Source organism: Zingiber officinale, chromosome 2A (genome assembly GCF_018446385.1).
Source record: "Zingiber officinale cultivar Zhangliang chromosome 2A, Zo_v1.1, whole genome shotgun sequence".
Lineage (NCBI taxonomy): Eukaryota > Viridiplantae > Streptophyta > Magnoliopsida > Zingiberales > Zingiberaceae > Zingiber > Zingiber officinale.
The window spans coordinates 5,753,388-5,766,841 of record NC_055988.1 but is presented as its reverse complement, the minus strand read 5'-3'; the positions used below and the strand labels follow the sequence as shown (position 1 = coordinate 5,766,841).

The 13,454-nt window shown below is 36.5% G+C and overlaps 1 protein-coding gene across 2 annotated transcripts in view; it reads right to left on the bottom strand.

Moving 5' to 3' along the window:
- LOC122040611 (tRNA ligase 1-like) overlaps positions 1–3,613 on the bottom strand; it is a 35,552-nt gene extending 31,939 nt beyond the window's left edge. Inside the window, exons 1-6 of one of the 2 annotated variants that reach the window (XM_042599980.1) lie at positions 3,342–3,613; positions 2,695–3,162; positions 1,708–1,758; positions 1,545–1,627; positions 1,354–1,453; positions 660–738 (exon numbers count right to left, since the gene is read on the bottom strand). In XM_042599980.1, coding sequence (XP_042455914.1) covers positions 660–738; positions 1,354–1,453; positions 1,545–1,627; positions 1,708–1,758; positions 2,695–3,162; positions 3,342–3,554 — 994 coding nt within the window. In that variant the 5' untranslated portion in view covers positions 3,555–3,613. The remainder of the gene's footprint in view (positions 1–659; positions 739–1,353; positions 1,454–1,544; positions 1,628–1,707; positions 1,759–2,694; positions 3,163–3,341) is intronic. The other variant, XM_042599981.1, reaches the window with a different exon arrangement.
- Between the last annotated feature and the right edge of the window lie 9,841 nt (positions 3,614–13,454).

The following is a 13,454-nucleotide window of genomic DNA, read 5'->3' as shown; positions in this document are numbered from 1 at the left end:
TTAGATTTTTTTATCACACATCATAGGGAAAAGCTAGTCAGACTAGTAGAATTCTTTTCGCTAGACATATTCATTAAGTCAGATCTGATTTTCTATATTCTTCTGTCCTTTGGATCCTACCTTTTTCCTAGCAGATATTTTGCCAAGTCAGTATTATCTTAAGATCACAGCTAAGAATGGCATGTCATAAGTTTGATTTTTAAAATGTTGGAACTAGAGAAGAGGTAGATATATAACTTGATTTTATCATAACAATCTTTAAATCTAAACAAATTTGTTTTCACTCTACTATGAGATTCAAAAGATTAATTTTCACATTGAACAACCTCTTACTATCAGAAATGTAGTTAAATATTAAAGCATAATATATATATTTTTTTTTATTGAACAACCTCTTACTATCAGAAATGTAGTTAAATATTAAAGCATAATATATATTTTTTTTTTATTGAACAACCTCTTACTATCAGAAATGTAGTTAAATATTAAAGCATAATAATATAATGCTATAAATTTCAAAATAATAATAATAATAATAATAAGAGCTATGAAATTTATTGGTATGAAAAATAAAATGCATCAAAAGCACACTTCCTTAATCTGGATTCCAAAAAAAATACTGATAATAAAAACAAATAAGACAAAGGAAACTTCCGTACCATAGTCATCAATAGGCCGCTGTCCATGATCTCCTAAAACAGCAGTTACCAATTCCATTGATATACAGATCCGATTTTCCTTGAGTAAAAAAGGGAGAGGATCAATTTGATAAGTAGCACAAGAAATGTTATAAGAGAAGCCTGTTATGCATGACTACTAAAATATTTCAGACGACATCCTTGAAGGAGTGGAAATTTCTTAATTCATAAAACCCAGCAAGATATTCATGGTGAAAAATTAAGAAAAGCAAATTCATTACATACACACACAAACAACACATTCTTCATAATGAAATTCAGTAAAGGAGAAACAAAATGACACAACATATTTAGAATATTTTACTGAAGATGGTTTTGGTCCATGCACAAATGGCTACAAGTCTTTATTTAACATTATTTTTTTATTTGCAGCATGGATGCATGCTACCTTTTTGGCACATTAGTGCACCCTTATGCCATGAGACACATGGTGGCAACTTAGATTCTGTGCCAAATGCACAGGTCATCATGGTCGATAGTACAATATTTTTATCCTGATATCTCCCTATCAGGACGGTCAACTAGCAATTGTAGATAACAAATTTTGTGTAGGTAAACGATGATAAATTATAGCATACATTTGTTTAAAATATATTCAGCAAAAAGCCTCTAAATTATGTAAATTAAATCCACGCACAAAAATTTTGAATTATACCTCCAGGAATTTATTAAACTGTGCTTGCATTTTTCCTGCTTCCTTACCCCATGCCTCAACAAACATCCGGCTCAGGACAAAAACACCAACTGCAGTGTATCTGAATGGAGCATTATGCTTTCAGCATCATATATTTGGTGTCAAAATTGTAGCTACAAGTTATAAAATTTATGGTGCAGTGTATTGCATACATGTTTCCGAAACTGTTTTTTGCATAAGCACCACCTTCATGGCCAGCGTACATAAAAAGAGATCCGGAGTGTTTGAGAGAGACCTACACATATATAGATCATGCATGAATAAGACAAGCATGGAATCATATAAAAGAAAAGTAACAGATAAATAATTTTGCACCTCTAAGATAGCTTGCCCATGAGAAACCATCTCTATCATTCTCATTCTTATCTGCAAACAGAACAAAGCACCCAATGAGGACACTGAATAAGAAGTGTGAAATTTGCTTTGGTCAAGTATCCTATTTACTACCAGATGACAATTTTCAACAGGAAAAGAAAACAGGTACGTAATGAGAGTCTAGAGTAAAGGTCATAGTTATTAAAGCTGAAACAAATTGACAGTGCGACTGGAAAAAAAAACAGAACCCAGTCGCTCGTTTAGTCAGTTATGTTCACAGATTGGAGTTGTAAAAAAACTGCCAAAAAGGCAGTTCAACTGCCAGTTCTTGCCAATGGGAAAAACCAGTTATATTATTCACCTAAAAATCATAAAAATGCCTGTTTTCATTACTAAAATACAAAGGATATATACGACATTACACCAGTGAACCAGAGCTTATCTGGTTTGATTACCAATTTGAATTTTATAACTATGCTAAAAATGGTATGGATTGAGAACCATGGTAAGAATGCTCTAGATATTTCTAACTTAGCCTTGACAATCACTTGGATACTGACTATCATCATCAAGAGAAAGTCCTCCAATGTATTAACAACGTGCTAAACAAGTGGAACCCATACTGAGGCATATTTCATGAAACCTATTGAAGTTGTAGAAATAAATGATGTTAATTGTTTAACTTCATATTCTTAAGAACAAGTTTCTAACTGGCAGCTATCTTAGCACTGACCCTAAATCCTTAAAGAAGACATTCCTAAATTATCTTGAGGAAGCTCTCAATTTGACGAATTAGACATCTGGGATACCACTTAAAAAAAATTTTAAAAAAAGAGCATAAATATCATTTATGTTGCTTGTTAGTATGGCCCAATTACAGTGCAATTAACCTGAAACAAGAGGTCAACCACTTACAAACATCTAGCATTTAATCTCCAATAATTCTCAAATACAAAAGATAAATGAAAAACTCAAAGCGGGAAATACCTCTTGATCCGATTTCTCATTCTCGAATTTTGGATAAAAAGTAGCTCTGACTTGGGCCAGAGAGAAGGAGTTATTGTCCACATTAAAATCTGCTCCCAACGGGCCCTTGAACAACTTCACCAAGGTGTTTCCGATACTGGCCGTTCCCTTACATGACGCGGCCACTGAGCTCGTGACATCAACCACATCTGGCGCAGCCAACGGAGTGCTCACGGTCACATACGATTTTGGCTTCCACATCACCTGCGGATGGCTGCTCGCAGGTTCACGGTTCTGCATTTGAGATGCGCCCGATCCCAACACCCTGGAAGCAGAACGAGCTTCAAAATTATCAGCGAGGCTCAACCTGCCAATTCCACTGGCAATCGATAACGAAGCATCTTCCGATGTGGGAGAAGCCGACCCCGTTGCGTCTGTGACAGCTGCAACAGGCCGCTGCTTCTCCTTCCATCTCGTGGTCTGTTTTCCCTACCATAAGAAAACAATGAAACTGCATTAAATGAAGATATCTCGACCAAGAAAGAGATGCAGATCAACGACTCAAAAATTAATGGAAGGCGAATGCACGGCGGTCTTGGCATTGGTTTTCGATCACTCGAAGATCTACTATTAGACGGATTAAGGCAACAGGAACAATTAGAGATTACCCGGCGAGGCATCTGAGTGGGCGAAGATGAGGAGGCAGCAAAGGAGCGGTGGAGGGGGAAGGCGAGGATCGGAGCCGGAGGCGAGGGAAGGCGGCGGAGGCGGAGGAGGGTAATGAGGAGGGAGGGGGAGAGAGGGCAGAGTTTGCAGGCAGATGGGGAGTTGAGGTTGTGAGCCAGAAGACGAAGGAGGCGACCCTGTGAAGAGGCCGACATTCAACCCTCACCGTCGCCTCACTGTGCCTATGCCACAGCGCAGCCGAGGAACCGCCGAATTGTATGCGACGTATATGCGGATTGGACTGGAATGTGGTAACAGTTAGTGGGCCGATGCACCTCAGGCTGGCCCAGAAATACGTGGAAAATCAAAGATATTTTTAAGAAAACTTCGAAATTCATATAATTCTTATAAAATATTGAAGTTAAATAGTACTGGATAAAAAGAATATCTTATTTATTATTATCTAAATTATGTAAATAAATATTATTCTATGCCAACACTAATTAATTAATAATAATATTATTATTATTGTATTTTTCTTAACTCTATGCTACACTATATCTTCTCCCCGTTCTTTTACTTAATTAGCTAAATTTCTAGGGTGTATTTTATTTAAATTATCATGCATAATCTTAGTTATGTAATTACATAATAATCACATAATCAAGATTATGTAGAATAAAATATAATCTAATATTATTTGGTTCAACTTAGATAATACTACAACTTAGTTTAATATTTTATTAATTTACCCTTGTGGAGCTTTGTTCTTCGATCTATTCTCGTTAACTGTTGCCATGGCTACCAACGCTTCTTCTTCTACTTGGCCTATGAGCTTGCATGCGTCTGGCGAGGAGTCGACGGCGCAAGTGGTGGAGCAAGATGGGAAGGAGCACTTGCCTCTCCTGATCGAGAAGCACTGAGTGCTAGAAATTTGGAAAAGGTCTATATGTGAGAGGTTAGAATCCCAGCATTAGGCTTCTAAAGGGAGCTTGGTGAGGAATGTCCTTCCGCCAAGACGGTGGTGGAGTCAACGGAGAGAAGCTTTGGGTAGCATTGTATGTCTCGCTACTAGTCGAGCGCTCTGACTCCGATCCTCGTCTTGATTTGTTCTTGTCGTTGTCATTATCGGAGGTTCTAGCGAGCTTGAATGCATATTTTATTGAACAGTTGGTGGGGTTTTTGTGGGAAAATGTTAGAACCTTGACGTCTGCTAGAGGAGGGTGAATAGCTTGTCATTCAAATCGTTATTTCCTACACTTGTTAGTGTATAGCAGAAATACAAAACAAAACAAACAAATAGAAAGCTAAACCTAGAGGCAATGACCAAGACAATCAAACCTCTAACACGTTTATGTAACGTGGTTCAGAGATCATTTACTTCTACTCTATGGCTATGCATAAAGTGGATGATCTCAATCCGTTAGTGGAGTCGACTGCTATAGTAACGATACAGTAATACTACAATAATGCTATAGTAGTGTCACAGTAACAATTACCTACTACAATGCCAAACGACTATTTTTGCAGCCGGCGGGCACAGAAATATTTTGTGTCCTGCCCCAATCAACTAGTTAAACTCTAACCCTAGGATTTGACCTCTGAGTACATTCACTCAGCACCCCGACCAACCTAGACCTTGCCTTCTAACCTCCTCCATCAGCCTCGCGCCCCTCGGATGTCTCCCCATCCTTCACGCCTTGTCTTCTGGAGCTTCCTTCGATCTTGTCCTTGTTGTCGGGTCTTCCTTTTCCAAGAGACTCCTCACCTTCGGAACTTCAACTATTGCCAAGTTATGTTGGTGCGGGGAGCATCCGACGATCGAACCTGAGTTTTGATAATGACAAAGGATTCAAAGTTAAGGTTTATGGTGATCTAACATGTTGAATAAGTGTTTCAGAAAAGTCCTAGCTGCGGTTAGGCAAAGGGAAAATCCTAAGGGGTGGTAGCTTTAGGTCCTAGGGGGCGGTAACCCTAGGTGGAGGAAAACCCTAAGGGGCGGCAACCTTAGGTCCTAGGGGGCAGTAACCCTAGGTGGAGGAAAACCCTAAGGGGCGGTAACCTTAGGTCCTAGGGGGTGGTAACCCTAGGCGGAAAGTCCAGTCGGTCTGGAGGACCGGACTGGCATCAGGTAATCTCTCCTGAGGGGAGTAGGTGAGGACGCGTTCCCCGTAGAGGGAACAGTAGGCGTCGGGTCGACCTAGGGTTTCCGGTTGGAAATCCAAAGTCAGACTCGGACAGTCCGAAGACTGTCAATTATTACTTACTGTGTTTTATCAAACTCTAACATTGTCTCGCAGGGTATTTTGCTCGGACTAACCTTTGTTTGCAGGTGAGGAACCTGCTGGAAAAAGGCTGTCCGGGCGCCCGGGATGGATCCGGGCGCCCGGAGGTCCGGGCGCCCGGGACCAAACTTTATCCCTGCCGCGACTTCGCCACGTGGAGCATCCTGGTTGGTTGGCCACGTCACACTCCAGGCGCCCGGAAGGGATCCAGGCGCCCGGAACCGCATATAAAAAGAGGGTTGAGGTGCAGCTTCAATATACAACGAATTCTAAGTGATCTTTCATCTACACGCTGCTCCAAAAGACGCTCCGAAGTGCTACTACAAGTGCCCGACGACCCGAAGCTTCAGAATTAGCATTTCTTGTTGTCGATATAATTTTTGATAGCTTTTATTTGTACTCATAATTGTAATCTTTTAACGAGCTTATAGTTGTTGCCCACCGGAAGCGATCAAGGATCGCGGGCCTTCGAGTAGGAGTCGACTTAGGCTCCGAACGAAGTAAAATCGACCTGTCTCTTTGTGTTGTCTCTTTATTTTATTTCCGCTTATTCCGCTGCACGTTTTAACTCCGATAGTTTTCCGATAATCGAACGAAATAGCCACGAGCGCTATTCACCCCCCCCTCTAGCGCTTCTCGATCCAACAATTGGTATCAGAGCGGGGTCGCTTTGAATTGGTGCAACCACCATTCAAGCATCTTTCGTGGCTTTGTCGTTTATATACGCCTTTCGTTTTTTCCCTCCAAAACTATTTTCAAAAAATTCATTTTCATCTTTTCACAATTGATTGGGATTAACGAAATATCGCATTTAGCAAATTTTGAAATAATATTTTTTTATTTTTTTATTATTATTTAAAAAAAATTGTAAATTGCTATTTCTATCTTTATTCAGCACTACTAATCCAAGACCAAGTCTTGGAACAAGTTTTTTGTTTATATTGCGTGCTAGGTTTTTAAATGGCCTATGAAGATGGATGCAACATCGCAAGCCTACCACTCCTGTCCAGCGAAAATTTTGGTTACTGGAAAGACCAGATGGAGCACCAACTGAAAGCCCAAGTGGAGACATAGACCATAGTCCAGATAGGACTCATTCTCCCAACTGAAGAAGGTGTATCCATCACCTATGACAAGTGGGATGCACAAACGATAAGAAACTTCGAGACAAATGCAAAGGCAACATGTATTCTCCTGGGCGGACTATCAAATTCAGAGCTTGATCGAGTCGGAAGGTTCGACACAGCTAAAGAGCTTTGGGAGAAACTACTCAAACTTCATGAGATTCCTTCAGAGTCAGAAATTGAACAAGACTGCGAACCCAAATACGAATCTCCAGAGTCAACCTCCGAACCAGACTCAGAAGAATCAGATCAGACCGATTTCATAGCACTAATGGCCAAAGAGGAAATTGCTGAATCTGAGTCAGAACTTGAGGTGGCAACAGTCAAGGGGGAGGATCCTGTCATGACTTTGAGAGGTAAGAATGTAAATTCAAAATGCAAATGTCACATAACCTGTTTTAAGTGCAGGGAGAGAGGGCACTATAAAAACGAGTGTCCTACTCATAAGACTCGGCCGGCACAATCGAAGGAGAAGGAGAAAATGATCAAAAAAGGGATGGAACAAATTAAATGCTTCAAATGCAATCAAATGGGTCACTACAAAAGATAATGCCCAGAAAGAAGACCCAATAATCCAGAGGGAGAAATCAAGGTAAATAAATTTACATTATATGAAAATCCAGTTTTTACAACACATGATTGCAGTAGTTCAACTAATCTTGCTTGCTCAAGTATAGATTTTTCTTCAAAATTAGATACGCATGCTAATAATACCATGATTAAATTTGATTCATATCTAAACAAGAATAACTCCAAATTATTAAGTAAAAATAAGAAATTAACTTTAAGAAAATTAGGAATAAAAAATAACCTTTTAAAAGATAAAATTGATAAATTAGAGAAGATTGTTAATAATTTAGTCAAATCACAAAATCTAGACTTAGATTACAAGTCTAAAGTAAAACTTAAATACTATGAAACAAGCTAAAAAGGGAAATCAAATTAAGTAAACTTAAAATTTAAATTAAATTAAAATCAAGTTAAATTCGAGTTAAATTAAATCAAAATCAAACTAAAATCCAAAGGAAGGCTCCAGAATAGCTGGCACCTCCGAACTTAATTCACCCGATAAAGGTAACCAAGAGTAGACTACCCGGCAGGGTAATTAAGGTTAAATAAAATGGGCTAGGTTTAACTTGACCCACGGTATTGGTGAAGTTTTTGGATGATAGTACGTTAGGGAAGCTTGGGCATCGCATGTCTAGGAAGATATGACTTCGACCTGGTGCATTTGGCCAAGTGGAACTGACCGAAGCTACCCTTAAATGGATCCTAACTAGTTAAACCAAGGTTTAGTATTAAGCTCAATGGGTAGGACTATTTGGGAAACCTCGAAGACATGGTTACTTTAATGAGCTCCTGATGACTCACCATGGCCCAGAAGTTTATCCAAAGAATGCTTACTTGTTGAACCCAAAGCTAAACCTGAATCTAACACAAAGTTAAACCAGACCCTTAAATTCAACCATAATTAATCTCACAACAATTATAGGATTCCCTGATTGACAATTTAGATCAGGTGAGATGACTAAGAAATAAAATTCTTTTCAAAATCATTTTCAAAATTATTTTTTTAAAAAAAAATTATTTAAAAATCTTTTCAAAATCAATTTCAAAATTATTTAAAAAATCTTTTCAAAATCAATTTCAAAATTATTTAAAAATCTTTTCAAAATTAACTTCAAAATTATTCAAAAATCTTTTCAAAATCAATTTCAAAATTATTTAAAAAATCTCTTCAAAATTATTTAAAAAATTTATTTTCAAAATCAATTTCAAAAATCTTTTCAAAATCAATTTCAAAATTATTTCTTTTCAATATCAATTTCAAAATTATTTAAACTCTTTTAAACTTAATTTCAAAATTATTTGAAAATTCTTTTAAACTTAATTTCAAAATTATTTGAAAATTCTTTTAAACTTAATTTCAAAATTATTTGAAAAATCTTTTAAACTTAATTTCAAAATTATTTCAAAAATCTTTTAAACTCAATTTCAAAATTATTTCAAAAATCTTTTAAACTTAACTTCAAAATTATTTGAAAATTCTTTTAAACTTAATTTCAAAATTATTTCAAAATTCTTTTAAACTTAATTTCAAAATTATTTCAAAAATCTTTTAAACTTAACTTCAAAATTATTTGAAAAATCTTTTAAACTTAATTTCAAAATTATTTGAAAAATTCTTTTAAACTTAATTTCAAAATTATTTGAAAAAATCTTTTAAACTTAATTTCAAAATTATTTGAAAATTCTTTTAAACTTAATTTCAAAATTATTTGAAAAATATTTTAAACTTAATTTCAAAATTATTTGAAAATTCTTTTAAACTTAATTTCTAAATTATTTCAAAAATCTTTTAAACTCAATTTCAAAATTATTTCAAAAATCTTTTAAACTTAACTTCAAAATTATTTGAAAATTCTTTTAAACTTAATTTCAAAATTATTTCAAAATTCTTTTAAACTTAATTTCAAAATTATTTCAAAATTATTTCAAAAATCTTTTAAACTTAACTTCAAAATTATTTGAAAAATCTTTTAAACTCAATTTCAAAATTATTTCAAAAATCTTTTAAACTTAACTTTAAAATTATTTGAAAATTCTTTTAAACTTAATTTCAAAATTATTTCAAAAAATCTTTTAAACTCAATTTCAAAATTATTTCAAAATTCTTTCAAAAATCTTTTAAACTTAATTTCAAAATTATTTGAAAAATCTTTTAAACTCAATTTCAAAATTCTTTCAAAATTATTTCAAAAATCTTTTAAACTTAACTTCAAAATTATTTGAAAATTCTTTTTAACTTAATTTCAAAATTATTTCAAAAATCTTTTAAACTTAACTTCAAAATTATTTGAAAATTCTTTTTAACTTAATTTCAAAATTATTTCAAAAATCTTTTAAACTTAACTTCAAAATTATTTCAAAAATCTTTTAAACTCAATTTCAAAATTATTTCAAAATCAGTTCAAAACTTAATTTCAAAATTCTTTTAAAAAATTATTTGAAAAATCTTTTCAAAATCAGTTCAAAATCTTTAAAACTTAATTTCAAAATTATTTTAAAAATCATTTGAAAAATCCCTTGAAAAATTAATTTCAAAATTATTTCAAAAATTATTTGAAATATCCTCTGAAAAATTAATTTCAAAACCCTTTTCAGAAGTTATTAAATTCTTTGAAATTCTAAACTCAATTAATTTTTAAATCTTCAAAATAATGGTCACCTGTTTGGAATTCTAACTGATATTTTCAATGTTGTAAACTCCATCTCACACTCACTCATATGCTAAACATGCTTGTTAATCTAGAATGAGTGAGATTGAAAATTAGGAAAATAATTTTTTAACCTCTCATGCTTGAACTCCTGAACAAAAAAAAATTTATTAAGGCATTAATTAAGGGGGAGTGATTTTGAGTCGGTTTTAAAATTAGTTTTTCTTTAAAAAAATTTTTGACTTGACCTCAAAATTAAAAAAAAAACTATTTTTGGCATATCTTCGAAAATTCAAGCTATTTTTTTTGCTTTAAAATTAAAATTATTTATGTCCTTCAAATCATAATGTTTTCAAAGCTAAGTACTTAATTAAGTTTTCTCTACCTAAACTTAGTTAAATTATTTTCTAAACCTAGCTAATTGGCAAGATGTTCTCTAGAGGCAATATTAAAATTTAAGCATGCTTGTACTTAAGGGCTCTGATATATGATCAAAACCAAATCTTGACTCATGCTTGGACCTTAGGGCTCTGATACCTTACTAAAACAAAATTTGTAAACTATTAAACACTAAGGTTATCGCTTCTCCTTTGCCTCAAACAACTTTTAAAATTTTTTCAAATTTAAGACTTTCAAGTCTCTTCTATTTAAAATTTTTATTCTGTAAGAAAATTCTGCTGAGTTTTGTCTTGAAAAGTTAAGTTTTTTTTCAAAACTAGCTTATTTTTGATGTATGGCAAAGGGGGAGAGTAGAGAAATTCAAAGAGAACAAAAATCCTAAGGGGAGGTTATATTAAGGGGGAGTTTGTAATGCCATTTTTTTCCCCTTTCCTTGTACTTATACCTTACTGCATATTATTACTTAACTTTGAATTTCGATTGCCATAATCAAAAAGGGGGAGATTGTTGGTGCGGGGAGCATCCGACGATCGAACCTGAGTTTTGATAATGGCAAAGGATTCAAAGTTAAGGTTTATGGTGATCTAACATGTTGAATAAGTGTTTCAGAAAAGTCCTAGCTGCGGTTAGGCAAAGGGAAAACCCTAAGGGGCGGCAACCTTAGGTCCTAGGGGGCGGTAACCCTAGGTGGAGGAAAACCCTAAGGGGCGGCAACCCTAGGTGGAGGAAAACCCTAAGGGGCGGTAACCTTAGGTCCTAGGGGTGGTAACCCTAGGCGGAAAGTCCAGTCGGTCTGGAGGACCGGACTGGCATCAGGTAATCTCTCCTGAGGGGAGTAGGTGAGGACGCGTTCCCCGTAGAGGGAACAGTAGGCGTCGGGTCGACCTAGGGTTTCCGATTGGAAATCCAAAGTCAGACTCGGATAGTCCGAAGACTGTCAATTATTACTTACTGTATTTTATCAGATTCTAACATTGTCTTGCAGGGTATTTTGCTCGGACTAACCTTTGTTTGCAGGTGAGGAACCTGCTGGACCGGGCGCCCGGGACCAAATTCTATCCCATGCGCGACTTCGCCACGTGGAGCATCCTGGTTGGTTGGCCACGTCACACTCCAGGCGCCCGGAACCGCATATAAAAGGAGGGTTGAGGTGCAGCTTCAATATACAACGAATTCTAAGTGATCTTTCATCTACACGCTGCTCCAAAAGACGCTCCGAAGTGCTACTATAAGTGCCCGACGACCCGAAGCTTCAGAATTAGCATTTCTTGTTGTCGGTATAATTTTTGATAGCTTTTATTTGTACTCATAATTGTAATCTTTTAACGAGCTTATAGTTGTTGTCCACCGGAAGCGATCAAGGATCGCGGGCCTTCGAGTAGAAGTCGACTTAAGCTCCGAACGAAGTAAAATCGACCTGTCTCTTTGTGTTGTCTCTTTATTTTATTTCCGCTTATTCCGCTGCACGTTTTAACTCCGATAATTTTCTGATAATCGAACGAAATAGCCACGAGCGCTATTCACCCCCCCTCTAGCGCTTCTCGATCCAACAAGTTATACTTAGATTTACACCGTCAAGACTCCTCTTGGACTTTTCCCCTTTGCCAATATCACATTTGGACTTTCCTTGTTGTACCTGTATCTTGCATGCTCACAATGCATATCAAATACAACAATAAACTTAACTTAAACTTTTGCCCAAACATCAAACATAGGGTATCTAGATTGCTCCAACAAAAAAAAGAAAAAATAATGGAGATTCATGGGGGAGATTGGAGGAGGACCTTGCATCCAAGGGAGCATAAACAGAAGGAATCGACGAGGCTACGGTAGCATGCAGGATCAGAGAGAATGCTAGAGGGGGGTGAATAGCGATCGTCAAAAATTCGATTTTAAAACAGATACGCAACAGAAGAATAAGAAGCAATGTTAATACGATCAAATTTTTACTTAGTTCAGAACTTTCAACGACTCCTACTCCAAAGCTCACACTCGTTGAGTGATTTCATTGGGCAATCCACTAATAGTTCAAAATGATTACAAATTGCAAGTACAATAACTATATATAAAAATTATCGACAATAAAAAACTAATTAAAGTTGAAGTCTGGTTGTCGGTGGAGCGTAGCAGCGTTGCGGGAGCCTTTTAGGTGCACCAAGCAGAAGAGAAAGTCGTTGCAGTTGTTGTTTTGAAGCTCTGGGTCGAAGGCCTTTAAAAAGGTCCATTCTGGGCGTCTGGACCACATGACTTGGTCAATCAACATGCTCCACGTAAGCTTGTGGATCAAATTTTGGGTTCGGGCACTTGGACCGAGTCCGGGCGCTCGGACTGCCTGGGCACCCATGGCCCTACCCAAGCGAGCTTAGTCTGGGCGCCCGGACCCTGGGCGCTCAGACTCCTTCCGGGCACCCGAACCCCTTTTCTTCAACCTTTCCACCTGCAAGAAAAGGTTAGTTTAGGCAATCAAAAGATATATTTTACCTTGTAAAATAGAGTTAACGCAATATGATAGATTATGAGTAGTAATTACATCCTGTCTCCTCAAGATCAGGATCTAGTCAAGATCGTCTTAGGTTTCCCAAATTGACCTAAGTTGGACCGACACCTACAGTTCTCTCAACAGGGAACACGTCCTCACTGGATTTCTCCTCTAGTTGCTTACCTTTACTTACCACTTACAGTCACTCGACTTGCCTCTGACTCACCAGGTTTTCCTGCTAGTTGTCAGGTCCACAAACCCAACTGGACTTTGGTATGTTGTCAAGTCTCAAGGACCTAACCGAACTTCTCGCCAGATATCGCGCCTCGCTGACTTATCTGGACTTCGCACCAGCTATCGAGCTTCGCGAACCTAGCTAGATTCCCCACCAGCTATCGGACCCCGTGGACCTAGCTGGATTTCAACCTGGTGTCAAGTCCTTCAGACCAGTCAACTCCTGCACACTTGGTAGAAGCGTTAGACAAATAATCCATCTAACTTTAACATATTTGTCATATATCAAAACCAGACTGTTAGTGCAACTTGCACCAACAATCTCCCCATTTTTGATGTAATGACAACCTAAGTTAAACTTAGAGAAAATGTAATA